The sequence below is a fragment of the Vulpes lagopus genome, chromosome 4, assembly GCF_018345385.1.
Source record: "Vulpes lagopus strain Blue_001 chromosome 4, ASM1834538v1, whole genome shotgun sequence".
In the NCBI taxonomy this organism is placed as follows: Eukaryota; Metazoa; Chordata; class Mammalia; order Carnivora; family Canidae; genus Vulpes; species Vulpes lagopus.
This window is the reverse complement of record NC_054827.1, coordinates 47,378,949-47,406,875: the sequence shown is the minus strand read 5'-3', so window position 1 is coordinate 47,406,875 and position 27,927 is coordinate 47,378,949. Positions and strand designations below refer to the sequence as shown.

Here is a 27,927-nt window from a genome sequence, read left to right as displayed (position 1 = left end):
GCCGCGGCCGCTCAGGGCGCCGGCGCAGCGATGGCGGAGGCGGTGGAGCGCACAGACGAGCTGGTCCGGGAGTACCTGCTCTTCCGCGGCTTCACGCACACGCTGCGGCAGCTGGACGCCGAGATCAAGGCGGACAAGGAGAAAGGGTTCCGGGTGAGGGCGGCGCGGGCAGAGGCGGCCCCGAGGGAGCCGGGCGCGGGCCCCCCTCCCCCAGCACTGCCCTCCGGGGCGGGAGCGGCGCTGTCACGGCGCCGGGGGGACCGTCGGCAGCCGCGCGTCCGGGGCCCTCGCTGGACGCAGGACGGACTGAGGTCCCGCGAGGGGCCGTGACTTGCCAGAGGGTGCCCGGCGAGCCCGCAGCCTCGCGAGGCTGGAGCCCAGCTGCCCTGACTCCTGGTCCAGCTCTCGGTCCTGCACGCTGCCGCCTCCAGGCAGGTGCTGGCCAATTGGCCTGGATGGAGATGGAGGTTTTAGGAGCTACGGTTGGGTCGACCGTTGAGTTTGGGCAACAGAAATACTCCAAGTTGGCTTCCGATGGCCCTGGGGGCAAAGGGCTGTGCAGCCCAAAATGTTAGCTGGGTTCAGATGTCTTTTTGTGTTTGTTTTAAAATGGCTTTGCAGGTGACTTACTGGCCGCCTCAGTTGGGGAAGCCGGTGAACATTTTAAAACCTTGTATTTCCCCTGTTCAAACATGATTTTCTGGAATTAAAAAAATTTTTTGTTTATTTATTCATGAGAGACACAGAGAGAGAGAGAGAGAGAGAGAGAGAGGGAGAAGCAGGCTCCATGCAGGGAGCCCGACGTGGTACTCGAACCTGGGACCCCGGGCTCACCGCCTGGGGGGAAGGCAGGCACTAAACCGCTGAGCCCCGCGGGCTGCCCTAGAAGTTCTTGGAATTTACATGTGTGTGACTTGTGTGTTTTTGCTGACTCTTGGTTGGTGTTGGCGGGTGAAGTGAGAGAGGCAGTGAGCTAGTAGCCCAAGAGCCCTGGGCAAGTTAGGGGACCTGGGTCCTTGTCTTGCCAAAGTTAGTGGAACTTAGAGGCAAAAGCAAGTATTTTCAGCTGTCCAAGCCTCCGTGCCCCCCCCACCTCCGATGGGGGTGTTGGATTGGTATCTAAAACCTTCTCCTCCAGACTGTGTAACTCTGGTGTGATTTTTTCACATGGAGGTGACTTCTTTGGCTGACATCTGAGCAGCTGCCAGGACGGGGGTGGTGCTTCCATGACTTGAATCAGTCAGTGCATCTGTCTGTGAATCTAGGACTCCTGGAATGGTGGAGTTGTGTGTGGGGGGTGACTACAGAGATTGTCTCTCTCTTCTTTTGTTTTTTGAAATCGTAGGCACCTGAGAGCAGAGAATCAAAGTGACATTGTCGAGTTGGTTGAGTAAACCAGACACAGGTCTGAGACCTAGACTCAGGTCTCCTGCTTTGTGCTTTTACATGGGAAATTTACGTGCTTGCTAAAGGGTCGAACCACAGATCTAACATCAGAAAATAACTCTAACTACCACATGCCTATGTTTTGAACGCTTTAGATTGCTAACTTAAAAAAATAATAACATTCAGAAGCCACAGCAAGAGGAAAAGGCTGTATGAGCTTTGCGAAATGATGGGAACATTGCCTTTTGTCCATCACCAGCTCCTCCTCCATCCCATCTTTCTCCACCAGGTGGACAAGATTGTGGACCAGCTGCAGCAGTTAATGCAGATGTATGACTTGGCCGCGCTTCGGGATTATTGGAGCTACCTGGAGCGGCGGCTCTTCAGCCGCTTGGAGGATATATATAGACCCACCATCAACAAGCTGAAAACCAGTCTGTTCCGCTTTTATCTCGTCTACACCATCCAGGTGCTTGTTAGCTCACAGACTCCTTGGAGAGAGTTCTTTGACCCCAAAATAGATTTTCTTTTTAATTTCTAGGGAGGACTCTCTATGTTCCTCTGGGAAAGGGTGGAACAGTCACAGTGCAAATTATTTTTGACTGTTTTCCTACTTTTCCCCCTCCTTCTCACCTCTAGATCATCTGACTTGTCTTCCTCATTCCTATTTCCTCTCGTTTTAAGCACATAAGCCTGGGTGGTGTTTCAACGAATAGAAGTAGCTGGGTTAGTTTGAGTAATAAAGCTTATAGCTGACCTGGGCAAATAAGCCACTTAGATTATTTGAAAATCAACTAGGAATTTTTAGGATGGCATTTATCTTCAGGATTTCAGTTTAAACCAGCTTCTTGGAAATTACAAGGAATTTGAGAAAAGAGTGATGTCCTTTATGGCATTTGTAGATTATATTTGGCCTCTTACCTGGCAGGCTGGCATCCAGAGGCTCTCTGTTGTGCAGTAATGAAGAATCTTACTTCTGGACTTCTGTGTCTGTCCCCCCCCCCCCCCCCTTGCTACCTCCTCTTTATCTTGGCAGACAAACAGAAATGACAAAGCTCAAGAGTTCTTTGCAAAGCAGGCCACAGAGCTCCAGAACCAGGCTGAGTGGAAGGATTGGTTTGTCCTGCCCTTCCTCCCATCCCCAGACACCAACCCCACCTTTGCAACCTACTTCTCTCGACAGTGGGCTGATACGTTCATTGTGTCCCTGCACAACTTCCTCAGCGTACTGTTTCAATGCATGCATATCCTCTCCACTGCCCGGGCTGAGTCTGCCGCTTGCTCTTGAGGCGATTGTTTCTTCTCCAAAATGCCCATGGACCGTTGTCATGTGTTCTGTGAGGGGGCTGGACAGATTGTGGTTATTTTTGCCAGCTGGCCAGGAAATCCTACATCTTTGTTGTGACGCTGCCGAAGTAATAGCTGACATGCATGAGCCGGGACGGTAGTAGCAGTGGGGTACAAGCGCCTGGCTCTGCCTGGAGCCCTCAAGTAGTGCTGGGCAGGTACAGGGGGTCGAGAGGTGGCTGCTGCTCATTGCAGCTGGCCAGCCTTGAGAATACCCTCTCTGTGCATGCCCGGTGCCCTCCTCCCCGGTCCCCCACCCCAGGTTATTCCTTGGCTTTCTTGAGATTAGATAGGTCAGAATATTTCTTGGGCCACAGCTTCCTTCCTGTGTTACCGTTTGGGTCACTCTGACAGTGACCTCAGTGTTCCTCAACTTGCCAGAAAATGGAGCAGCTTTAAGAATATGTGTATGGCTATTTAAGAGAAGGAGAATGTACGTAATTTGTAGCCTACCATGTTGACCATTTTGTCATGGAAAGCCGGCATTCATGAGGCCCAGGACATCCCCCAAGGCTTATGTTCTTTAGGCTGGAATTCTAGAGGAAGAGAAGGGAATTGGGTTTGAATGGATCTGCCTGGTGAGTCACTGATAAATTGGGTGTTGTAGAGGCCCCCCCCCACCACGGGTGGCCATTTGGCCTCTGGGAGGGACATCTGTGGAGGTAGGAAGGGTGCCCTTTCCTTTTGTGTTGTGGGTCTGAGTGGGAATTCCACTCTGGCCAGGTATAAAAGCCCCTCCTCCCCACCCCTCCACTGCTTTTTATCCTGAGGGCTTTCAGGCTAAACTAGCAGTGGGCTTAGGCCAGTAGTGGTTATGACTGACCATATGGACCCTCTAAGGAAATTGGAAACGTCAGTGAAGGTCTTTTCAGTGCAAGATAGTGCCCTGCAAACTAGGTCACACACACATTTGAGCCCCAGTTCCCTTCCCTAGGACTGGAGCCCTACCTGATTTGTGCCTGACTGAAGCTGTTTAAGGGGGAAAGGCTGACTCCCTGACCCAGGATGTGGGTATTCATAGCATGTATGAGATTGTCCAGTCTGCTGGAAGCTCTCTGCTCAGTCTACACCTTTGCTAGGGAGAGGTGCAGTCTGGAGAGGGGAAGGCCAGGAGACTGAGCCTTCTGCCCAGATAGTAGACCGGCAGGCCCTTGGTGTCACTCCTGAGTGTCTGCACTGACCTGGCTACAGTTTGTGTTGGCTGCAAAGCCCGCTGAGTGCTAACTCTTTGCTGCTGGTGTTGGGGAGAAAATGCTCAGGTCTAGATTTACATCCTCTCTCTGGGCTGACCAGCCAGATTGTCACGTGTGTCCATGAGTCTGTCCGGAGAAAGTCAGGCCAGATCCAGCGCCAAGGGAGAGACTCTTCCCTACAGGTGTGGAGAGCCCGCAGGATGAAGTCTGTCCTCTGTGCCCTATGACTTAGGCTCAAGGGTTTTGCTGCTGGGTCAAGAGTGTGGGAAGGGCTTTTAAATCATTTCCCAGGCAGGCTTTTTCTTTAACTTTGTGCACCAGTTCCCGTGATCCTGAACTTTGATGCAGAATGCCAGAGGACCAACCAGGTTCAAGAAGAAAACGAAGTTCTTCGCCAGAAGGTTTGTTCTGAACACTCTTGCTTCTTGGGTGGGAAGAACTTCCGCTTTTCACATGTGACATTAGGTAGTGGTGGTGGAGGGCTGGTTAAAAATAGGAAAGCACTAATCTCAGATGCAAGTGAGTCACCAGCAAGTCAGTACTGGCGATTTGGGGGCTGTCACAGTCTCTGAAAACCAGACGCCAGCTTCATGTTTAGCAGGAACAGCACCGTAATGGCAGTAAAGTTTGAGAGGAGGAAGACTGTGTGCTTTCCTGGGTCTCTTTCATACCCCAGTCCCTTTCCAAATATATCCACATCTCTGTTGCTTACAACCCAGATATAATTTTGTTATTCTGCTCAGCTCCATGACCCTCTAATTGGGGAAAATGATAGAGCCAGGGGACCCACATTTGCCTTTACATGTCTCTGTCATTGACATTGAGGCCACTGCAGGTCATATATTTGGAAAAAGGGAGATCAAAAGCTGTTTGCATTTTGGGGGCGGATATATTTTTTTTTCAGGCATGAGGTCAAAAATGCTGAACTTTATTTAAAAATAATTTTCCATGAGAGTCCCAGGGCCTGATTTTGTCGATTCCATAGGGTGGAGGACCAGGGTAGAGCTGTTTTTCCTCAATGAATTCAGGAAGAAGCAAGTCAAATGAGGAAAAGAAAAAAAGTGGGATTTGTGTTGGTCTCTCACCTCACTGTAGTCCAGGGACAGCTGCCACTGGCCTGTTTACCCACTCCATGGGGAGCAGAGGCTGAGGCCGGCTCCCCAAGGCGCAGACCCAGGAGCCCCTAGAGCCGGTGAGGTTGGGTATTGGAGGTGATGTGTCTCCTCCTTAGCAGAGGGAAGGTGAGAAGATGAGGTGAGGCCACCATCTCATTCGCACCGCCCCCCCCCAGCTCTTTGCCTTGCAAGCTGAAATCCACCGCCTGAAGAAAGAGGAGCTGCAACCAGAGGAGGAGGAGACTTTGGTCCAGCACAAATTGCCTCCTTACGTCTCCAACATGGACCGTCTGGGGGACTCGGAACTGTGAGTGTGTGCGGGCTTCAGGGCATGAGGGGGGCATGTGAGGGCAGCCCCTCCTCTCATCTGTTCCGCGTCGTCTTCCCCTGACCCTGCTGACATGGAATTGCCAGGGAGCCTCCTTGGCCCTTGCTGTTCCCATCTAAGCTTTCTGAGCAAGGTGCCGGGCCTCTGAACCTGCCCCGAGGGAGGAGGGGCCCTGCACGACCAGATGTGCGCATCTGAGTAAGTAATAAACACAGATGCCCTCGTAAAGCCCTGGGCAGTCTGTGTTGAGAGCGGTGCCTCATGGATGAAAAGGTTGGCACCCAGTAGGTTGGATGCAGTCTGGTGGAAGTGTGCTCCTACCTGAGGGTCCAAAGAGGTAGGCAACTGGTGAAAGAGGCCACCTTAAAACACAGCCAGTTAAAGCGGAGGCCCCAGCCGATGGTAGTGATGGTAGCAGTTGAAGAGACCGAGGCACAGAGTGGCCCCGCAGCTAGTGGCAGGTGAGGCAGGATGCCAAGGCAGGCCGCCAGAGTCTGGACCTAGGTGGGGTCGCGTGCGCTACCAGGTGAAACAGCTCTGGTTTCCGAGCTAGCATGGTGGGGGTCGGGGCGGGGGCGGGGATCAAAAGCAAGCCAGACCCGTAACTTAAAAAAATCTTGGCTTAAACTAAGTAAAAACAAACAGGTGCAGTTAATTTTATGATGAATTTGTTAGAGCACAGTGTATCCAAAATACCATTTCTGCCCGTGATGACTATAAACCAAGTATTCCTGAGATCTTGGGACCATTTTTGTGCTGAGGCTTGGCTTCCGGTGTGGGTCTTACGCCGCTGGCGCGCCTGGCTTTGGACCAGCCCGTTTCAGGTGCTCAGCGGCACGTGTGGCCAGTGGCTCTTGGATGGCAGAGAGCCGCAGGCCTTACCGTGGTGCAGAGATGCTCCCTGTGGTAGAAGAAACAGTGCCAGGGGTAATGCTTGCCCCAACGTGGGGGCCTGGACCCGGAGCCCAGGGGGCCCGTGCTCTGGGTTCCCTCACGTCCCCCTCCAGCCCCGTGACCTTGTGTGTCTGCTTGTCCAGGGCCATGGTGTGCAGCCAGCGGAACACGTCCCTGTCCCAGTCGCCTCGAGTGGGTTTCCTGTCCTCGCTGCTGCCTCAGAGTAAGAAGAGCCCCTCAAGGTTATCGCCTGCGCAGGGCGCGTCCCAGGCTCTAAACTCGGCCAAGAAGGAGCCCTTCAGCGGTCAGGTGAGCGCAAGGCCTGCCCTTTTAACTCCTGCCAAGAGGCCCCTGACATCCGACTGTACTTTCAACCTACGTGGAGTCAAGCCAGGTGTCGTTTGTTCTCTCCTTAGGACTGCTCTCTCTGGTGTCCTGATGAGATCCTAAGTTCACATCTCACTCCCTTTCTTCCTTCCTCCCTGCCTTTCCCTCACACATAAGTGATGGTGCTGCAGGGGGAGGGAAAAGCTAAGAGAGTGGAGGCAGTGAGGAGGAAATCCACTTCCCACAGCCTTTGCCCACCCTGCTGGCCAGCGCTGCAGGTGTCGTGGGCACCCTGAGATGGTAGGCCGGTGGGTGCTGCTGGCCAGGGGTGGAGCCGGGTCTCAGACTGCGTCTAGCTTGGAGGGACCTCTCACTTGGCCCCTTGCCACTACATTGCCTGCACTCCTGGGTCCTGCCTTTAAGCCTGTGACCCCCTGCAGGGGAGCGGGTGCCTGGCAGGGAGAAGTGAGCTTTGAATCTCTTCCCTTTTTCTCATTAAATTCCTGTGAACTCGTGAGAGCTTGTGATGGGGAGTTGGTGGCTGGAGGGTGAATTCAGGCCACTGTGGAAGTTTGAATGTCTGGTGATCTAAAGCAGTGTGTAGAGGAGGAGTAAATTAGAGTGACTTCTAAATCAATGTGTTGCTTGTACAAGTTGGTATTCACTGATTCCTCAAAGGACTTTGGCTGTTCTTCACTTTTATGGAAGCTCGTAAGAGAATTTCTTTTATGCCAGGTCATGTCCAAAACGGCCATGGGTCCCACTGAGTGGTTTTCCTGGCAGAGATGGTCAGCGTTGCCCACAGCAGTGTGGCACTTTCACTTTCCAGAGTGAAAGTTTAACAGGCCCACAGTTACACGTTGCTGCTTGGTCAGGGATCCTTTCTCTTTTAATGTGTTTTTACGAGCTACAGATAAAGTAAGTCATCATAATCGCTGCCCTCCTCTCTTACGACCCTTGGCCTGAGAAGAGCTGCAAGTGATGCAGAAGTTTGGGGCTGCTCCCTGCCGCAGGGAAGCGGGGGGCTGCCCAAGGGGTGGCAGGGCTTTTAGCACAGCCCGTGCTATTTTGCTGTTGAAGTGCAGGTGCTGAGCAGGACGCTGGGGAGTGAAGAGTGCAGGCTTCGGAGTCAGGCCGTGTACTTTCAGCCCCAGGTCCTTGTTTATCATCCTTGCTCAGATTGCTTTAAAGTCACCCCAATTTACTTGGGATGATACTAACATTTATTGCTCAGGAGAAGTTCCTGAACTGCTGTAAGAGCCCTTGGTATACGCATGCCTGACAGACTGTACACACCCAGTACGTGGTAGCAGTGCTGGTCGCATTTGGGAAGGTACTGGCCTACTGGAGTCCTCGACTCAGCTCTGAAACCCGAGGTGCCAGCAATGCAGTACGACTGTCCCCTGGCATTCATGAGGTCCCAGGACAGTCCCAAACCAAACCTGGTGATTGCCATGGCAGTTTTTCTGAATCCCGAACCTGAAAATTCGAATTCCAGCTCTGTGGAATGTGGCTGAATAAGTTATATTGTTTGCATTGCAGATCTCTGTCACAGTTGAATATTTTATAAGTGTAATAGTTGATGTTTGGGGTGCTAAGTCTCTTGAAAAAAAAATGCAGGAAATTCTGAAATTCAATTTCATTGACTTAAAGAAAACACGAGATGGGTTCTTTGGGGTTAAGCCTGTAGCTTTGTTCTTTATGTGTCCAGGAACTAAGTGTTACATAGTGAGATTCGCATGGGATTGGAAATTTTCTGTGCAGTTCATGTTCATGGGATGAGGGTTAGAATGTAATTCGCAGTAAGCAATTGCCTCTAAAATCTGTTCCAACAGAACTTGGGTCACCGTGAGGTATGTTAACAGAGCAAAGGTAGCTCTCTTTCCATTTCACGAATGGGGGTGATAGATATCTGCCATCTGAAAAATCCAATGTTTAGGTCACTTGTGGTTTTATTAATTTGTTAATTAGACTCAGCCTTGATACTTCAATTCTGAAAATAACTAGTATATTTGAGGTTGAGGAAAATCAGAGCATTTCAGAGTTACAGGAAGCTTAAAGGTTATCTGCCCCCCCCCCCTCCTGTTGGGTAGAGGAGCACGTCCTCTGATTGATTGCTTCCTGTGATGTGGAGCTCACTACTTGTTAATATGGGGATAGTTGCCTCTTAGCTATTTGTAGAAACCTCTAAAAGTTTTACTTGTTGATCGTAGCTTTGCCCTTTAAGCTACTTGGACACTTCCTATCTTGCCATGATGAGCACTCTGTTCATTCTTCCCTCTTCTCTCCAGTGTTTTCCTGTATGACATGACCTTCTAGACCTCTCACCATCCTGCCTCCCTCCTCTGGGGGACATTCTAAGTTTTTAATTCTTCTGTTATAATTAATACACCAAATTTGAGTGTATTAAAATTTGAGTGCTCTCTTACTAATATCAAATGCAGTTAGTTGTATGATTGCTTCTTATGACTTTAATGATACATTGCTTTTATTTTTTAATTTATTTTTTATTTTTTTGATACATTGCTTTTAACTTAGTAGAAAATGACATTTGCTTTTTAATGAGCCACCTTGCTTTGTTAGCACGTATGAAGCACAAAGTCTTTTTTTCACTTTTGACTCAATGGAGCTCTCTTTCTCATTTTATTTTAAGATTTTATTTATTTATTCATGAGAGACACACACAGAGAGAGGCAGAGACATAGGCTGAGGGAGAAGCAGGCTGCCTGCAGGGAGCCTGATATAGGACTCAATCCCAGGACCCTGGGGTCACACCCTGAGCCAAAGGCAGATGCTTGACCACTGAGCCACCCAGGTGCCCCTCTCTTTCTTTATTTGTTTTTTAAAGATTTTATTTATTGGGCAGTCCAGGTGGCTCAGAGAGAGAGAGAGAGACAGAGACAGAGACAGAGACACAGACTGAGGGAGCCCAACGTGGAACTCGATCCCGGGTCTCTAGGACCAGGCCCTGGGCTGAAGGTGGCGCTAAACCGCTGAGCCACCGGGGCTGCCCCTCTCTTTATTTTTAATGAGTAAGCAAACAAAAAAAACATAAGGTTTATTACATTACATTATTGCTATTACATTAGCAATAAATAAAATAATCAGGCCTTCCTGTTTTAAATCTGATTTATGTATAGCATTGGACATTTCAATCACATGAGCATCTTGCCCACTTGTGATGGATCATTGTAACCTGGTCATTACTACTGAAACGTTCATGGCATTGTACATGGCACAATATATGGTGATGTATACTCTGGGCTTTATAGACATCTGGAGGCAAAATTTAAGAAACAAATGGAAGTAACTCGAAGACCACAGCTCCTGAGCTCTTCTAGGATCTCTGTTACAGTAGTGCCTGAGGGCACCTGCACTGCTGGCTCACCCAGCCTCCACTTTTTCTGGGTCTTTCCCTCCAGCCTTATAATGCCACTCCTTCCACTCCCACTCAGGAAGCTATGGGGCTGCCAGGTATTATAGAGATAACCTCTAATTGGCTGTAAAGAAAGCAAACTTCTGCATTTGTAACTCTTATTAGTATCAAATTACTTCATAGCTACTGAGACATCAGTGGTAAGAACAGCTGCCCTTGGGGCTGTTTCCATGGATTTTAATGGGACAGAGGAAATGGGAGCCCTCTTCCATGCCTTTTGTTCTATAATTTTACATGTGATGAGGGCCTGTCCTCTGGGTAGCTTTGTATTACTTCAGGTGAGACCAGATTACTGGGACTTGTTTCCTGCCTCTTTTGGATGACCGCCTGGTAAAGAATATAATTTGGACCACTTGGAATGTTTTATGAATCTGGTAGTTAAGACTTTTATGAGGTTTGCTTTCAAAACTGTAAATTACCAGTATTATCACAGTAAACATTTATTTAGGTTATGTACAGTTGTAGCTAGACACACGTTTACCTTAACCTATTTATTAAAGTGTTCTGTGAAAAAAAAAAAAAAGTGTTCTGTGAAGTGCTGCATTCACCAGTTTTTAGCACATTATTGTTTTGTTGTTCACCATTCTTTAGTAAATAATGAGATGCAGTTGAAGGAGAAGCTCTCTGAAAGTGGATCTGATGAGGTCACGTGTAGGTCCCTAGCTCTCTTGGCATAAACTACCCTGTCATTATAAAGACAGTTTTTCAGTTCATTGTGGTGCCTTCTTTTAACACTGTTTGAATTTTCCTTTTGGAGGATGGTCCAGCCCTTACCTGACCACCTACTGGACAACTTCCTTCTCATCTTGACTTGGAGGGAACCACCTGCCTTTGTACTTTTTTGTGTCGTATTTACTGTCCTGTCTAGGAAAGTGCTACAGGGGAGTTTTGTGTCAGAGGAATTGGAAGTCCATCCCAAGCCTCTCTCTTCCATAGGTATAGAAAACACACCATGTCTTAAGTGTAGCAGTGAGCAGGAGAATTAGAATGCCACAGAGCACCTGTCTGCCCTCTGTAGCATTCCCCACCTAGGGCTGGCTCCAGGCTGGATCCCCTGTGGTCTACGTACTTCCAGGGTGTGAATGCAATATCATGTGGGTTCTTTTCCCTTTTCTTCTCAAGGGTCCAGAGTAAAAATTTCTGGGTCATGCTGATAAATCTGTCACAACTGCATAATAGTTGGTCCAGGCTTTTTGAGACTTTCTCACTTGTCTGGATTATTATTTTGGAAAATAACTGTCAACCCAGGAAGTGATCTTCTTTCTTCCCCAACTATGTATGTAGCTGGTTGTAGAGTTGCCATGGCCATGTTTAATCAGAAAACATGGCCTCTACCACCGTTTTGTTTGTTTGTTTTTTTGTCTTTTTTTATTAGAATGTGAGGGCTTTTGAAGAGATTTTTTGGAATTCTTTCCTTTCCTTTCCTTTTTTTTTTTTTTTTTTTTTTTTTGAGTCCTCTGCTGGTTAAGGTTTGTCTGTTTCATTTTTTTAAAAACTGGATGTTAATCCTAGTGGTCATTTATATTGTCTCTTTAGTCTCTATTTCATTAATTTTCATTCTGGTCCTTGTTATTTCCATTTTTTCTAACTTTGGGCTTCATTTGTTTTTCTAGTTCCTTGAGGAGGTTGTTCATGTGAGCTCTTTTTTGTTTCTTGATGCAGGCATTTATTGCTATGAATATTCCTCTTAGAACTGCACCTGCTGCATCTCATGAGTTTTGGTGTGTTGTATTTACGTTTTCATTTGTCTCAAGGTATTTTTTGGTACTCTTTTTTGATTTCTGCTTTGATCCATTGGTTGTTCAGAAACATGTTATTTAACCTCCACATATTTGTGAATGTTTAAATTTTCTTCTTTTAATTGATTTGTAGTTTGGTATAATTGTGATGCTTGATATGATTTCAGTCTTACCAAATTTATTAAGACTTGTTTTGTGGCCTAACATATGATCTATCCTGGAAATGTTCCACGTGCTTAAGCAGAATGTGTATGCTGCTGCTTTTGGATGGAGTGTTTTGTATTTGTCCTTTAGGTCCATCTAGTCTGAAGTGTAGTTCAAGTGCAGTAGTTCCTTGATTTTCTGTCTGGATGGTCTCTTTATTGTTGAAAGTGGGGTATTGCAGTCCCTAACTATTATGGCATTGCTGCCTATTTCTCCTTGGTATTTGCTGTGTGTATTTGGGTGCTCCTATGTCTGGGTGCATAAATACTTACAAGTGTCATATCCTCTTATTGGATGGACCCCTTCATCATCACCTAATGACTTTGTTTCTTATTGCAGTCTTTGGCTTAAAGTCTATTTTGTCTGATACGAGTATAGCTACCCTTGTGGAAGTCTTTAGTCTGATTTGCCCCCGTGATCAGAGATATGGGGAGGAATCCATAGATTCATATAATCAGGGCTGGCACTCTGGGATTGCAACCCAGGGAGTGAGCACTACCTCCGTGGGGATCATGTGAGGTATGCCATGGTTTCAGGACTTCCTTGTATATCTTGACCACCTCTTCTGGGTAAGTAAGAGAAGTCTTTTTCCACTTTCTAAAACTGTGGAACCTCTTCAGTGTTCCATGAACCATGGGTTACTTACTTCTCAAAAATGGCCAGAAGTGCTGTGAGAAGGGCCTTGTCCTTGTTATGTGATTTAGCTCTGGGAACCTGACATTTCTTCTTATCTTTTCTATTCACTGTCACTTTCTTCTCTTTGTTCTTTTCATGCTACTGCTTTTATGAGGTTTCTCAGAGCGTGGAGTTTGCTGTCAGATTTGGGTGGGAATTCGACTTCTGTCCAGTGGTCCCTATGGGAGCAGTAACTTGACCTAAGCCTCAGTTCTTCCTAGTAAAATAATGTCCTCATCTTTATTTTAAGGGCACATTTGTAAAGTTCTTAGCTTGGTGCCTTGCATGTGGTCAGCATTCAATGAGTAATATATTTTGGTGCTGTTATTGTTGTTGGTTTTCTTTCTAAGGTTATCTTGGCCAGGAATCCTACTTCTCCCAAGATAAGCCAGAATGTGGAGCATCAAATACTTTGCCTAGAAGAAACCTCTGATACAAGCATAAGTCGATACCCTGGAGAGCACCTCAGAAAAACAAATAACCCTGAAGGTCAGCTAGTTAGGCTCTATGTGAACTCAAGAGTCCTTTAAAATTTCCTTTTGAACTCATCCCATGGTTTCAGGGTCCAAAGGAATCTGTTAATCATTTTAAGTTGTTTTGCGTTAACATAAAAAATAATAAGTAGAAGTAGAAAGCGAGCAGACTTTGGTTGAGTTTATTCTCTTGATTTACGTCTTACATGCTGATGACTTGCCAAGAGATTGGCCTCAGACCTGAGTGGCTGTTGGCATATGTATTCCTTTGCTAAGAGTGTAAAATAAGGTGGGGAGAGGGGAGCAGTGTTGGCCATCACAGTCTGTGGGAATAAGGTTGGAAACAGCCCAGTGAGATAATCTGCTAAGGATGAGGTGACCTCTCCTTTTCAAAAGGCTCTGGTGGTGCCAGGGTGGCTCAGTCAGTTGAGTGTCCGACTCTTGGTTTTGGCTCAGGTCATGATCTTGGGGTCACGGGATTGAGCCCTGAGTTGGGCTCTGTGCCCAGTAGGGAATCTGCTTGGGGTTCTCTCTCTCTCTCTCTCTCTCTCTCTCTCTCTGCCCTACCTCCTGCTTGCTCGCTCTCTCATGAATAAATAAATCTTTAAAATTTTTAAAAAATGGCTCTAGATTAAGAATCTTTTCTCCATGGGAGTGGGGTGGGGATTTTATTAATTCATCTGCTGTAACCTTGGCCTACTTTATCACTCTTGTCATGAAAAGGGGCCAGAAGATGCCAATTTCTTTCCTGCCCATTGTATCTTGCTCAAAGGTCCTTGAGTTTCCGGCAGTTTCTGTTAATGATTTCTGGTTGCCTAGTAACCATTTCCAAATACTTCAGTTTTGGGGTGCCTGGGTGGCTCTGACAGTTAAGCATCTGCTTTTGGCCCAAGTCATGATCACAGGGTCTTGGGATTGAGCCCCACATTGGGTCCTTGCTCCCCAGGGAGCCTGTTTCTCCCTCTGCCCTCCACTCATGTTTGCTTGCTTGCTTGCTCGCTCTCTCTGTCTCAAATACATAAAATCTTGGAAAAAAAAAAAAAAAAAGACAAATACCTCAGTACTTGTTAACCTTAGTTGGCTTAGTCATACACTTGTCCCAAAATAGGAGAGGGTATTGTGTTCCTTTTGCCTCCAGAGAGGTGATTGTATGTTGCATAAACCTTTTTTTATATTGCCCAAATATATAGTTGGTCGTAGATGTTTCTGACACCTAGCCTAGGGCCTGACCCCCCACCCCCCCCAGTCATGCTTGGTAAGTGCTGGTCTCCTCCTCCTTACCTGGAGTTAATTGTCCTAGCTAGATAAAGGAGGTATATGTGTCTGCCTGTAGGTGAGGGATAGGGCCGGCTGAGGAGTGCTGGTGACCTGCCTCTTAAAACAGGGGAGTGGACAACAGAAAGGAGGGGGTCCAGACTGCTTAGGTCCCTTCTTGACTTTGCCCCTAGGCTGAGATGGTAATGTTCTGACTACCTCTCTACACAGCTGGGCATGAACCTTACCCAGGGAACCGTAGGGTAAGGAAGCTGCCCCCCCCCCCCCGGCTTCCGCTTCCTCCACCCCCCCATTCCCCCCCACCCCCAGCAGAGGTGTCATGATGTGGGCTCAGGCAGGAAGTGACTTTTTACAACCCCATATCTCACCCTCTAGCCTGCCAAGGGAAAGGATGCAGCATGTGGGCCCAAGGACGGGAAGAGCCTCTTCAGTGGGTTGGCCTCTGGGGAGTCCAGCTGGTCACAGCACCGGCAGCGGCGTCTGCAGGATCACGGCAAAGAGAGAAAGGAGCTTTTCTCTATGACTTTGCAGGTATGGCTCAGTCTTGACATTGTGCGGGTGCCTGCAAGGACAGCTGTGTGGCTGCTGTGGAAATAGGTGGGGTTGGTACAGCGCCTGCTCTTACCTCCTTATTTCTGCATGATAATATTAGCGTGTCAGATTCTGGGAGGCTTGGCAGGAGAGCCCCGTTTCCCCTGCTTTAACCCAGATCACCTAGCCTTGCTCTTTCCCAGGACCCCTTTGTCCTGCATCCCCTGCTGGAGATGCTGCCCTGACATGCAAGGCTGGGCTGTGGCCCTAGCCCTTGCCTCGCTGAGCCCTGGGACTCACATCACCAGTGAAAAATGGGTCGGGGTCTACTCTTCCTGGCAGTAAAGCTGCTTCTCTTTCTGTCACGTACTCAGGATTGAAGGGAAGCACCCAAAGGATTTACTGGCTTTGCCATCTTGTTGGTCATTTATCCCCTACTTGGGGCTACGTCGCCTCTTTCGGAAGCACTGCTGCCAGTTACCAGCCCTGTGCTGGTTGTAGTTTGATGGCATAGGCCTTAAGGTTCTGATCTTGAATTGCCCTCTTCTGACAGTAGGATTAGGGAAATGCCTGCCCCCAGCCACTCCCAGAGGGCACCTGTCTGAGCTTGGAGGTCTCTCCCTCTGTTACATTTCTTTTGCTGTAGAACTGTGCTTTCTGTGACCCTGAGAGCACTTAGAAGAGCCTTGGGAGCCATACGGGGTGGTGGAGGTCGCCCTGGCTGATGCCCCCTGGCCTGGGTTATATCTGGGTGAATGGGTAGTAGCCATGGTGGTCAACATTCAGTGCACTAGGGAGGCAGAGACCAGGGCGGCTGTGTTCTCACCAAGCGGCAGGGTGTGGGGGGTACCCTCTGGTGCCGGCCTTGTTCTGGCTCTGCTCTCCTGGGGTCTCTATCGTTCTGTCTCGCTGGTTGCCCCAGTCTCTTGGCAACCCCTTCCCAGGTGGACGTGCTCGTTGGTATGGTGAGATGCTGGCTGGGGGCTAGGCTTACCTCTGACTGACCTGGCTTCCCATCCAAATCTACCCCTTGCCAGCTCTTGACCTTGGGCAAGTTATTTAACTTTCTGCTTTCAGACTTAGTTTCCATAGTTATAAAATTGGGTTAGTAGTAGGACCTCAGAAGGTTTGGGGCAGGATTAAATGAGGGAAACAAACGTAGTCGCAAATACCTATTCACCCAGGTACAACCTGGCACTTACTAGGTGCTCACTGATTTTTATTGTTGGCCTGTCCTGAGTCATGTCAGCTGTGATAGGGAGAGGATGCCCATGGCCCACTACTCCCTTAGCAGGGCCTGTGAGACGGGGAAGGTCTCTAGAGACAGGCCACTGGCAGAGCAGGAACCTGCCTCTCCGACAAACCGGGTGCTTCCTTCTAGACCCTGTACCCCCCGAGGGCCTCCCATAGCATGCTGTGGCCTGGCATCCTAGCTGTCCTGTAGCGGGTCCCCGGATGTGAAAGGCTGGACCCAAGCCAACTGACTTGTCCCCGCTTGGCTTGTCACAGAGTGCAGAGAAGAAGCCCGAGGCTAGTGGCCCAGAGGCTGAGCTCTTCCCAGAGCTCCACGTGGAGGCGCTGGAGACGCTGACGCGGGCTTCTGCAGCAGGTCCCGAGGGCGGAGGGGTCCGCCCTGAGCAGCCATTCATTGTGCTGGGGCAGGAGGAATACGGGGAACACCACTCCTCCATCATGCACTGCAGGTGGGCTCGGGTCTGTGGGGGGAGGCCTGGGCAGGGAACACGCTCCCCAGGAAGCCTGGCTTATCAGGCTGTGCATGTGAAGGTGTGGCAGGCAGGACGCACACCTGGTGGGATGGTCCCTGCTGGACCACAGCCATCCCTCTAGCATCAGAGGAGGGCTGGATAGCTGCTCTTGGCCCAGGTAACCTCTCTGTCCTTTACAACTGTGGGTTTCTGAGTTTTAGGAACAAGTTACCTTTTATTTGAACTCCCTAAGACTTAATTTTAATTTACTTTATGTTGCTTTACTTGTAGCTAAATATTTATCGTGTACAAGCTTCTAGCCACATGTGGGAAAAGCATGACCTTTATGAGGAACCCTCATGGAGTGTGGTTTTCAGAGAGTGGTTGGGCTCCCTCTCCTGGTGCAGATCGTTTGGAGCTGTGGCGCAGGAGGCATCAGGGGCCCAGGAATGGGGCTGGTGCACCTTGCTTGCTGCTCTGTCCCTGTTGCTTATTACCATAGGGCTCAGCACACAATAGGTCCCCTGTAAGTAGTTCTCGGACAAGTGAATGGATGAATGCTTCTAGAAATAGTTTTCACCCATCCTTGGAGTGTAGGCAGTTTGAGAAATCGTTGAGGAGTCAGCAAAGCAATCCTCTGGGTGCTAGCTGGAGAGGATGGTGGGCTCAGGCAAGGATGGTAAGAGCCTCCTTCTCTCTTCTGTCTTAGAGTGGACTGCTCGGGCAGGAGGGTCGCCAGCTTAGACGTGGATGGGGTCATCAAAGTGTGGTCTTTCAACCCCATCATGCAGACCAAAGCGTCCTCCATTTCCAAGTCGCCGCTCCTGTCTCTAGAGTGGGCCACCAAGCGAGACAGGCTGGTGAGTGACACCCATCTTGCTGCCGTCTGAGTGGGGAGCTCCCAAGGCCGTCCCCCAGCATCTGGCAGCACAGGCTGACCTGAGGCAGCCAAACCAAACCCTCCCTTTTCTCTAACTGGGGGTGGGGGGCCACATGCACCCAGACTGTCTCTGCAGGATTGTGTTTGGGGGGCAGGGGTGGTGGTTATTGGGTTAACAGGAATTGAAATCAGATGGTAGTGGGACCTGGAAAACACTCCTGTCTGGCGGTGGGGTGCTCTGCCTGGGGGAGACACCGGCTTGCCTCCTGTTCTGTCAGCTCCTGTCATCTCTCCAGTTTCTAACAGCCCGCCACCCGTGTTCTCAGCTGCCCCTGCTCCTGCCCAGACCCATCCCTGTGTGGCAGGCTCCCGGAGAAGCTGGTGGGGCTGGTGGCCTATGGGGGCCCCTTGGGTCCTCTAAGTGCCATTAATACAGTGTTCTCTTTCCTCCTGGACTTTACTACTTGAGAAAGAATTTGTAGTTAATGAGGTAAACTTGATTTATAGAGGTTTTTTTTTTTTTTTTTTTTAAGATTTTATTTATTTACTCATGAGAGAGAGAGAGGCAAAGACAAGGCAGAGGGAGAAGCAGGCCCCATGCAGGGAGCCCAGCATGGGCATGGGACTCGATCCCAGGTCTCCAGGATCACACCCTAGGCTGAAGGTGGCGCTAAACCGCCAAGCCACCCGGGCTGCCCGAGTTTTCTTTCATTATATTCTATTTCAAGGACATCATACCAGGCAGCCCAAGAGGCAAACCTCGTTGGTTTTTAAAAAGTTTTTGATAACCTGCAGGAATTACCCTATGGTACTAGGATCTCCGAGCTTACTCTGTACAAGTATTAGCCTGCCAGGGTTAATTTGAGGTCAGAATATAGGCGGCTAGATGGTGAGCGAGAAGGGAGGACGGGAACAGCCAGGATTTAAAACTGGCAGAAATGGAGGGAAGGTCGAGGGCCTCATTTAATCAGCCGGCACATTTCCAGGTGTATCTCCGGGGATACCTCTCTCCTAGTCCATAGATTCCTTTTGAAGTTTTGCTTCTGTGCAAGGTCACCTGTGATGTCTTCACTGTAACTTTTAAATGAGGTCCATTTTAGCCAGATTTCCCGAGTGTGTTGGAGGCCTGCAGAGGCTGCAGGCTGCGGTGCTGTCCTCACCTCACAGGAGTGGGCCTGCCCCGCCCCCACGGTCCTCCCTGATGGGCCTGAGCCCCATGCTCTTCCTCGCATCTCCCGCCCCTTCTCGTTCCAGCTCTTGTTGGGCAGCGGTGTGGGGACGGTGCGTCTCTACGACACGGAAGCCAAGAAGAATCTCTGCGAGATCAACATCAACGATGACATGCCTAGGTGAGCAGTCGCCACTGCCCACACTCGCCATGCTCCGCGGGGCCTGGGTCTTGCTGGGCCTTCGGCCCCGACCCCTGGGGGCTGGGGGTGGCCCCCCTCAGAGCCGAAGCCTGAGGGTCAAGCAGAGTGCTGACCCAGCCCCACGTGTATTGCAGAATCCTGTCGCTTGCGTGCAGCCCCAGTGGCGCCTCTTTCGTCTGTTCGGCCGCAGCCCCGAGCCTTGCTTCCCAGATGGACTTCTCTGCTCTGGATATCGGCAGCAAGGGTACTAATCAGGTTCCTGGCAAGCTGCTACTGTGGGACACGAAAACCATGAAGCAGCAGGTGCAGGTTCTGCCCTGTGGGTCTCCCCATGGGTCCATGCGGGGTCACACTCCTGGGGTAGCTGTGCATTCGCATCCTTGACTTCTCCCGAGCCTCATCCTCTCCTTGCTCTGGGCTCCTCAGATTCCAACTGGTGAGGCAGGTTCAAAGTTGAAGTGTTGGGAAAGTAGTAACACGCCAGTTGGGCAGATTGAGACCTGTGCCCCGAGCTTAGATGTCACACATAGCCCATCAGAGGGCCCTTGTGGTGTCTTTAGCATTTTTAAATTTCATTTCGTTTATATTGAAAGGCTCTAAAAAAGTTTATTGGAGGAGTTCTGGTTCACATCAAAATTGGGAGGAGGGTACAGAGATCTCCCATTTACCTCCTTAGGCCTTGGCCACTGCCAAGCTTTATACCATCTCCATAGCTTTGCTTTTTCCATCATTTCACATAGTTGGAATCTCATAGCATGGTCAGATTGGCTTCTTTCACTTGGTATTATGCAATCCAGTGGCTCATTTTTTTTTTTGGAGACAAGTGGAGTCTCTTTCTGACTCCCCGTTAACCTAGTATTGTGTGGAAATGCCAGCAGCAGCTGGAACTGATGCGGACATGTGTATGTTCTTGAGAATTGACAGCCACATAGAAGCCACATAGAAGCTGGCTTATGAGCCATGTGGCCCGCCTTCCTCAGGAGCCAAGGACTACCCACCTGCCGTAGCAGGAGCTTGCTGCTGGGACCCTAAGCCCCGAGAAAGAGGGATGATGTGTGAGCTCACACATGTAAAAGGCAGCAGTGTTTCTTATTAAAATCAGTCTGGGCATGCAAACATGGCGTGGCTCTTGCCTTGAACAACAGCTTCCTGAGGTCACTGGATAGCACGAAGGGTGCCCATCCTACAGCCAGGCTGTGGCACAAGCATTCAGTTGGCACCTCCCCACATCCGCCTCTAGAGATGGTGTGCATTCCCACCTCGGGGTGTCCCCGGGGCACAGGGATCGGCGCCACACCGGAATTCGCAACCACCGTGCCCTGCCGCGTCTCTTTTCCTCCCGAGGGTTCCTCGTCTTGGCAAATGTGCCCCACCGAGAAACTGGGTGTCTTTCTGGAGCCAGCCTTCTCCCTTACCCTGCAGAGTCCCTGAGCAGACCTCTTCAGCTCCACCTGCAAGATGTTTCCATTCCGCCCACTGCTCTGCACTTGCAGGAACCTGCCTTCGACTGGCTCTCTAGTGCCCCTCTCTGGACACCGAATGACCTCCTGCTGGGGGGACCTCCGGGGGGACCTCCCCGACCCGCTGGAGGGAGTGGCAGGCTCTTGGCATGTCACACTGCTCCCTGTCCTTCTGGATTTCCCAACCACACCACTGTGGGCCCTACAAGATCTGCCCCCCACTACCCCTGCCTCGTGGTGTGTCCTGCGGCTGCAGGTCTTCCCTGCTTCCCTGAGTGCTGTCCTCTCCCTGGAGACTTCTCATCCCCACCCCATCTGGCACACCTTTGTCCTCCACCTCTCAGGTGTTTTCCCTTGTACAGCCCAGGTTAGTTAGATCCTTCTTAATCTTTCTCTTTTCCTCAAAGGCACTTATATAATAGTTTCATGTTTACTTGTGATCTTTAAAGTTTTGATGAGATACGAGTATATACAAAGGAGTGTTGCAGTCAAAGGTGTGCAGTTATAATGAGAAGCTGTAACACAAGCAACTTTGTACCGTTGGATTTTGAAAGTAGTACCTTCCAGTGCTTTTCATGCTCTTGTGCGCTCTCCTCAATCTTAGTCCCTTCCCTTTGCAGACAGAACTTGTCTTGAATATTGGGTGGTGGTTCTCTTACAGTTTGAGATTTAGTTGGTTTTTATTTATTTTTTCGCTAGCTCCAGTTCTCCCTGGACCCAGAGCCCATTGCCATCAACTGCACGGCCTTCAATCACAACGGAAACCTGCTGGTCACAGGGGCGGCTGATGGTGTCATCCGGCTATTTGGTACGCAGCAGGCATGCTCGTGGAGGTCTGGCCCCCTCCTTCAGTGTCCCACAGAAGGAGTCTTGCACAAAAATGCAAGACTAGACTAGAAGCTACTGCAGAAGTCCCAATTTGGGATGCTCGAAGTAGAGCTTAACTTTGGTCCAAGCCTGCTCCTTTCAAGACCTCTGTGATCGTTCACCTTGCACGTGGTCAGTGTGGTGGGGCTTAGCAGTCCTTGAGTCTGGAGCTGTTTGATCCGAGTCCTGCGTGAGATCCAGGAGGACACATGAGTAATGCCGTGCTGTCTGCCTGGTGTGGCTAGTTCGTTCTCCTGGTAAAAGCATCAGAACAGTGTGCTTCTGAGTTATCCGGCACACTGTCTCAGGAGCCCTATGCAGGCCTGCCCCCAGGAGAAGCAGAGTCTGGGAGGGAACTAGGGACCGTGTCTAGCAGACCCCCCAGGTGCCCTGGGGGGACCTTACAGAGGCTGCTTGGGAAGGATTTGTTTGTCTCCCTAGACTTGCGGGCTGCCCAGATGAGCTCAGGCTCCCCTGGGGATTCCTGAACCTCATTTTCAACCCAGGGAAGAAAGCTTCATTTTAGATATGTTAAATCGATGATGAATACACTGGAGGAGAGAATGAGCAAACTGAAAGACCTTTCGGGCAAGGGTCAGCTCTGTGATAGCTGTAGGTCCCAGGAGGCCCTTGGCCCCACAACCGTTCCTGCCTTTGGGCATAGGGCAAGAGGTGCTTCCTGTTGTGGGTGGATCCCTCCCCAGGGTCTGGATGGGGTTCTTAGTGTTCTCTCCTTGCCTCAGATATGCAGCAGCATGAGTGCGCCATGAGCTGGAAGGCCCACTGCGGGGAGGTCTACTCTGTGGAGTTCAGTTACGATGAGAATACTGTGTACAGCATCGGTGAGGATGGGAAGGTAGGTGGGAGCAGGATTTTGATCGGAAACTCCTCTTCCTCTGGCTCAGGGATCTGAGATTCCAGAGAGCACCAGAATGGCACGAGGAGCTGAGATTAATCCTGGCCGTGCCCTTTACTAGCTCCGTGACCTCGGGCCCCTCTCTGCCTTAGCGTGTCATCAGTATGTTAGGGGTAGTGATAGTAACCAATCACTGGTGAGGTTTGAACAAGTGTAGTGGGAATTGGCAATCAGAAAAGGGGAGAACCCAGCCTTCCTCATTGTTGTAGCAGAAGTGACTCTTCCCACTCTAGGTGGATCAGTGGGGTCCAGATTAGGGCCCAGGTTGTGAGGGTGGTCACAGTGTGATGTGTAGATATGCTTCCTCGAGACAGTGTGTATAGGCCAGGGAGGAGTCAAGAAACGTAAAAAGGAAGTCAGGAGATAAAAAGTGAAGGTAAGTGCCCCCTTATGTGTTCTTTCTGGAAGGACACGTTAGGATTTCTGGAAAGGAAGCTGCGGTTGGGAGGCAGGCAGGCCGAGGTGGGAGGAAGACTTGTTTTTCCCGTATACCCCCCTGTACTTTGGATTTTACACCATGTACCTGTATTATTCATTGAAAACTGTAATTACAAAGTGAATTCTTCTTTTGAAAACTATGGGAAAGAATTTTTAAATTAAAGCTTGACTTCCTATTTGAGTAGGATTCTCAGTTAAGAGGTTGTCACACAGGCAGCCGGTCCATGGTGTAGACGAAAGGATTATGTACACTACAGTACATGAAGCCAGTTTGTAACTATACTGCTCGTGTTCAGTGGATTACACTGCTGAGACAGGGGGAGGATATTTGGAATTTATCCTCTCTTTGCTTCTAAGTCAGAAAAATCCACTTGGGTTCTAACCCTAGAAACAACAACAACAACAGTTAACAATCCCTTGGAGCATTCCCCCTGCTTGAGCGATGGGAATCCAAACATGGGTAGTTGCCTTCCCGCTTCTTCTCCGGGAGTCAGGCCAAAGAGAAAGTTCAGGCTCTGCTGTGAAGTTGCGGACTCTTTCTAAGATGTTCTTCTCTAGAAAATTGTTTAACTTGTGTTAGGGAAAGACAGACTGGGGAGTCGTCCCACTAGCTTTCCTTGTGGCCTGTAGACCCACCCCCTCTACCCTGGAATCCGTCCTTCCCCCGCCCAGGCCTGGCCCTGGAGAGCCATGGCCAGCCCCGCTGAAAGAGCGTTCAGGTTGTGTTTTGTGGTTGCAGTTCATCCAGTGGAACATCCACAAGAGTGGCCTGAAGGTGTCTGAGTACGGCCTCCCTGCCGACGCCACAGGCCCCTTTGTGCTGTCTGGCTACAGTGGCTACAAGCAGGTTCAAGTGCCCCGGGGCCGACTCTTCGCCTTTGACTCGGAGGGAAATTACATGCTGACGTGTTCGGCCACAGGGGGCGTCATCTACAAGGTATGGGGGTGAGTGGGGTTGTCATGGTGGGCAGGGGGCTTCCTCCCTGGAGGTCTGGGCCCAGCTGAGTGCAGGGAAGCCCCTGACCCAGGATGGATAGCACCTGGGGCCCCCTGGCTACAGGCCTGGCAGGGGGCTGGCCCCCCCTGCTCAGGATGGGGATGTGGCATGGCATGCTCGTCCTTTTCTTTGCTTGTCCATCTGCTGTCCTTTGACAAGATTCTGGCCCTTTTCTGCTTTTGTTCCTTGGGAATAATACCTGTTAGAGAAAGTGTGAAAAAGTAGGGAGAGGCATTGGGAAGTGTGTTGGGTTGGGGCGGGGAGCACGCCGCACATGGGGAGGTGGTCTGCTTTGTGACTCATCTGGTATAGATATATTAGTTTATCGGAGGTGCCGTGGGTTACGGACATTCCAGTCCATGGCCAAGGCGAAATTCGGGGCTGTGGTTTATCACACCATGATGTCAGTTGTCCACTTTGGTTTTGTCCCTCAGTTGATGTGCTTGCTTTAATTCTCACATCCAAGCTCTGATTCGTGTACTTTTCTGGTACAGTTGTCTGAAATTATAAACCTCTTCTGTTTTATTGGTATTGTCAAACAGACCAGTGAGGAGGATTTGAGTTGTAGTCTAAGCATATGTTTGTTGTTGTTTTTTTTTTAAGATTTTATTTGAGAGCAAGAGAGGGTGATGAGCAGTGGGGGAGGGAGAAGCAGATTTCATGCTGAGCAGGAAGTCCAGCTCGGGGCTCCATCCCAGGACCCTGGGATCATGACCTGAGCTGAAGGCAGATGCTTCACCGGCTGAGCTGCCCAGGCGCCCCTCGGCATATGTGTTTGGTAACCATGCCAACCTGTTCTTAGCCTCAGTGGTAACTCTGCCTACTGGTAGTGTTCAGTGTGTAGGTACAGAGCCACAGGTATAGTGTTCTCTGGTTGGGGGCTCTCCACGCCCCCATTGCCATGGGTCATTTGTCTGTGGACAGCACATGCTGTGGATGGCAGTTGTGTGCAGGCATTGGCCTAAGCTCTGTGGGTGGACGCAGGGGAGACCGTGTGATCCTGCTCTTGTGGGGCTCACGCTTAAAACACCCACATCCTAGACAGGGCAGGGTACTGAGCCCAGGAAGCTGGGCAGGGGCTGAGTGCTGAGGGGAGACCCCTGCAGGGCGGTGGGGGTGGGCGGTGGTCTGTGAATGTGAGGCCTTCGAAGGAGGTGGAGGAGGAGTTGTTGGGAGGACTGAGAGTGAGGCAGGCCTTGGGGCCCCACAGGGACAGAGGCAAGTGAGAGCACTGGAGTTGGGGGAGGCGGAGGGGAGTGCAGAGGAGGTGGCATCAGGAGCTGTCTAGACCATTGATCCAGAGCACGGCCCCAGGTAATCTGGGTTTACCATCAGTGAGGCTCCTCTTTTCCACAGATGATGCGTTGAGTGGCTCTTGCCTTCTTAAAATTAGCTCTGTAATATCTTGTAATTGCTGTTAGAAGATGCTGTACAAAGCTTTTGGTTTGCAAGCCTACCTGGATTTTATTGGCTAGAAACTGAGTTTCAGTTATGCTGTACTTTGTGTATGGTTTTATGTGTGTTGTATGGATGTTTGTGTATTTTTAATCATGAGCCTTTGTTACTTGTGTTTTGTCCCAGTCAGCCTTTGTCATTTGTTCCCGTTAGCCTTTGTCATTTGTCTGGAATGCCTCCTGTTCTCTTGCGGCTGGGTAGGGATGAGAAGGTTCTGGAATTCTGCTTGAGCCAGGGTGGCTACTGTGGGCTGATGATTTGCAGTCAGACTTGCTCTGTGACCAGTTGGTAGGTTGCAGGATTTCCCTCTGTATAATTTTTGAAATGCTAGATACGGGGTCTACTTACTTAAGGAATATAATGAATTTTTGATCCTATTTTTACAGACTTTAAACAAGCTATGATTTTTAAATTACAAAGGCCAACGACTTCCGGTTCTTATTCATGGGTGTTGTCTGTAGCTGGATTGGTCATTATGCATGCTCCTGGCTTCCCCTTCCTTTTTTTTTTTTTTTTTTTTTTTTAATTTTTATTTATTTATGATAGTCACAGAGAGAGAGAGAGGCAGAGACACAGGCAGAGGGAGAAGCAGGCTCCATGCACCGGGAGCCCGATGTGGGATTCAATCCTGGGTCTCCAGGATCGCGCCCTGGGCCAAAGGCAGGCGCCAAACCGCTGCGCCACCCAGGGATCCCTCCCTTCCTTGATACCTTCCTACTCCTCATGCTGTGGGCTGAGTCCTGGTGGCTGGTGCTAGTGGGAGAGAGGCCGGGCTCCTCCGGGGTCCTCAGGGCCTTCCTGGGCGCCGCTGTGCTGGGTCCCGCGGTGGATGACCTGCAGCTTGCACTCCTGGGGGAAGCAAATGGGAAACCAACCAGCAGAAACCCGATCTAATGCTGGGGAGCAGGGAGCCATGTAGGGAAAGAACTGGGTGTAGGTCGGGGTCGGTGCAGAAGGCACCGGCCACAGCGAGTTAAAGGTGGCAGAGGAAATTCTCTAGTCTTTTCAGGTGTGTGATATGGTTTTCCACCTAAGACAAAGGAGTAACTATAGTGGCCGTGTTTGTGACACCTCCTCTCTCCTGTCTTGCAGCTGGGCGGGGATGAGAAGGTTCTGGAGAGCTGCGTGAGCCTGGGCGGCCACCGAGCCCCTGTGGTCACAGTGGCTTGGAGCACGGCCATGGACTGCGGGACGTGCCTCACTGCCTCCATGGATGGCAAGATCAAGCTGACCACCCTCCTGGCTCATAAACTCTGAGGGGACCCACCCTGAGGGACACCATGGAAGCAGTATTATCCTGAGGGGAGTGGAGAAACAGGACAGGAAGACAGGGCACTCTGCTTCCCACCCCTGGCCAGTGTGGGGACTCCTCAGGGAAAGATTGTCCTGGGAATCGGGCACTGCCGGGCTGCAGTGAGCACATGGGATCCACATGGGGTGGTGGCACGTGTGTCCTAGAGACCAGCATGCTGGGTAGTGCAAGAGGCATGCTCCAGGCGGCGGGGAGGAAAGTTCAGGAAGCAAGAGATGCAGTGTGATGGCTGCCCTGTTGGGCCAGGACGGGCTGACAGGGATTGTGTATATATTTGCTCATTTTTCATCTTTTTTTAAAAAAAGAATGCTCTCACGGTCAGCTGGTATGTCTTTCTGGAACATGTGTGTGCAACAGAGCGTCTCCCTTCACCCTTTGCCCTTGAAGAGGCAGGTGTTGCCAGAGGCATCCGGTCGGCTTTGAGCCTAGGCCTTCCGTGCCAGCTGTGCCAGCTGTGGGGCTGAGCAGTGTGGCAGGTTTGCTTGTTGCTTTGCCGTAGAGCTAAGATGGCCCGTCTCACTCTGCTGGCGAGCTGATGGTTGTGCTGTCGCTGTTTCTTTGGGCTCCAGTCAGGGAGGCCATAGCGTTCTTTTCTTCCCTGCATTGCTAGAGCTTCTTGGGATGAGGTTAGGGTCTGAGGCTCTGGTCCTGCCTGCTCCACGTGGGTGTCTCCTCCCTCTGCCACTGGGGTTCCTCTCTGTCACCTTCACATCCTTGAGGCGGACCGGAGCTGGCCACCAGTGCCGTGTGCTGATGGTTGGCGAGAGGACTGGGGCCAGGGGGCCAAGCTTGCTTGGCCATCTGAGGTGGGGCTCTCCGGCTGCAGACGTGGGACAGAGATGGCCTTGGTGCCCAGACACTTGGGCAGTCGTCAGGCCTCTGGGCTCCAGCCCAGTTCTGGTGGTGCATGTCTGGAGTGGGGGTGCTCCCAGTTACCTACTTGTGGAAAATCATGAAGTCAGTCCTCAGGCCTCGGCTCCCGTCCGCTGGGATCTGGGAGGAAAAGTAGGTAATTGAGGTGGCCCAGCTCAGTTCTCAGCTATAAGAGAACACCAGAGGCTGGTAAGTAACTCCTTGCACATTTTTACTTGTTTCTGCCTTGGTAACCCTCTCTTCAAGTGAGGAAAACCAAGACGTCTCCATTCACAGTTTTCCCTGTCTTCCGCAGTGAAACAGCAAAGTATCTCCCCTAGTGATTCAGTAGGGCATTTAAGGAGCCGTCGTCACGTGTTTCATTTGTGTGACAGAATTCACTGTTTAGCCTCAAAGTTTTGTTTCAGTTTCTCTTCTTACCCCTTCTCTCTTCTCAATATGGTCTCCGCAGCTACCGAGATGTCTAAGGATCACAGAGAAACAAAGAACCCTTGAAAAGCTGTGTCTTCTCTCTCTTCCTTTATGGTCTGGGCTGAACACCTACCACCTCCCTTTTGTTTTGACCTTGGCTTGAGATTGAAGGGCTCCACGGCCCTGCCTAAAGACACAAAACCACGACACTGCCCCAAAACACACAGAAGCCCCCAAACCCCAGGAACCTCTGATCTTTTGAAATTGGCAAAAGGAGGTGGCCAGACCTGCCCCTGTCTGCCTGTCTCTCCTCAGCCTT

The 27,927-nt window shown here is 50.3% G+C and overlaps 1 protein-coding gene across 3 annotated transcripts; it reads left to right on the top strand.

The window, feature by feature from the left end:
• On the top strand, positions 1 to 27,695 carry WDR91 (WD repeat domain 91). 3 transcript variants are annotated; one of them, XM_041753564.1, is made up of 15 exons: positions 1 to 153; positions 1,676 to 1,855; positions 2,570 to 2,630; positions 4,245 to 4,327; positions 5,218 to 5,348; positions 6,407 to 6,572; positions 14,768 to 14,923; positions 16,433 to 16,626; positions 17,339 to 17,489; positions 18,764 to 18,858; positions 19,014 to 19,188; positions 21,039 to 21,147; positions 21,950 to 22,062; positions 23,300 to 23,497; positions 26,105 to 27,695. In XM_041753564.1, exons 1-15 carry the CDS (start codon positions 31 to 33, stop codon positions 26,267 to 26,269), a joined length of 2,100 nt encoding a protein of 699 aa, XP_041609498.1. In that variant the 5' UTR covers positions 1 to 30; the 3' UTR covers positions 26,270 to 27,695. The 3 variants fall into 3 exon arrangements, with proteins under 3 accessions (XP_041609498.1, XP_041609496.1, XP_041609495.1); XM_041753562.1 differs by having other exon boundaries at positions 2,423 to 2,630; positions 19,014 to 19,182; XM_041753561.1 differs by having other exon boundaries at positions 2,423 to 2,630.
• Positions 27,696 to 27,927: the final 232 nt, after the last annotated feature.

Bases quoted from the DNA above. Each gene is read 5' to 3' on its own strand.
- WDR91 (XM_041753561.1), top strand. From the start codon at position 31: ATGGCGGAGGCGGTGGAGCGCACAGACGAGCTGGTCCGGGAGTACCTG. The intron at 1,856-2,422 runs GTGCTTGTTAGC...TTATCTTGGCAG, and splicing joins ATCTCGTCTACACCATCCAG to ACAAACAGAAATGACAAAGC. The intron at 2,631-4,244 runs ATATCCTCTCCA...AACTTTGTGCAC, and splicing joins CGTACTGTTTCAATGCATGC to CAGTTCCCGTGATCCTGAAC.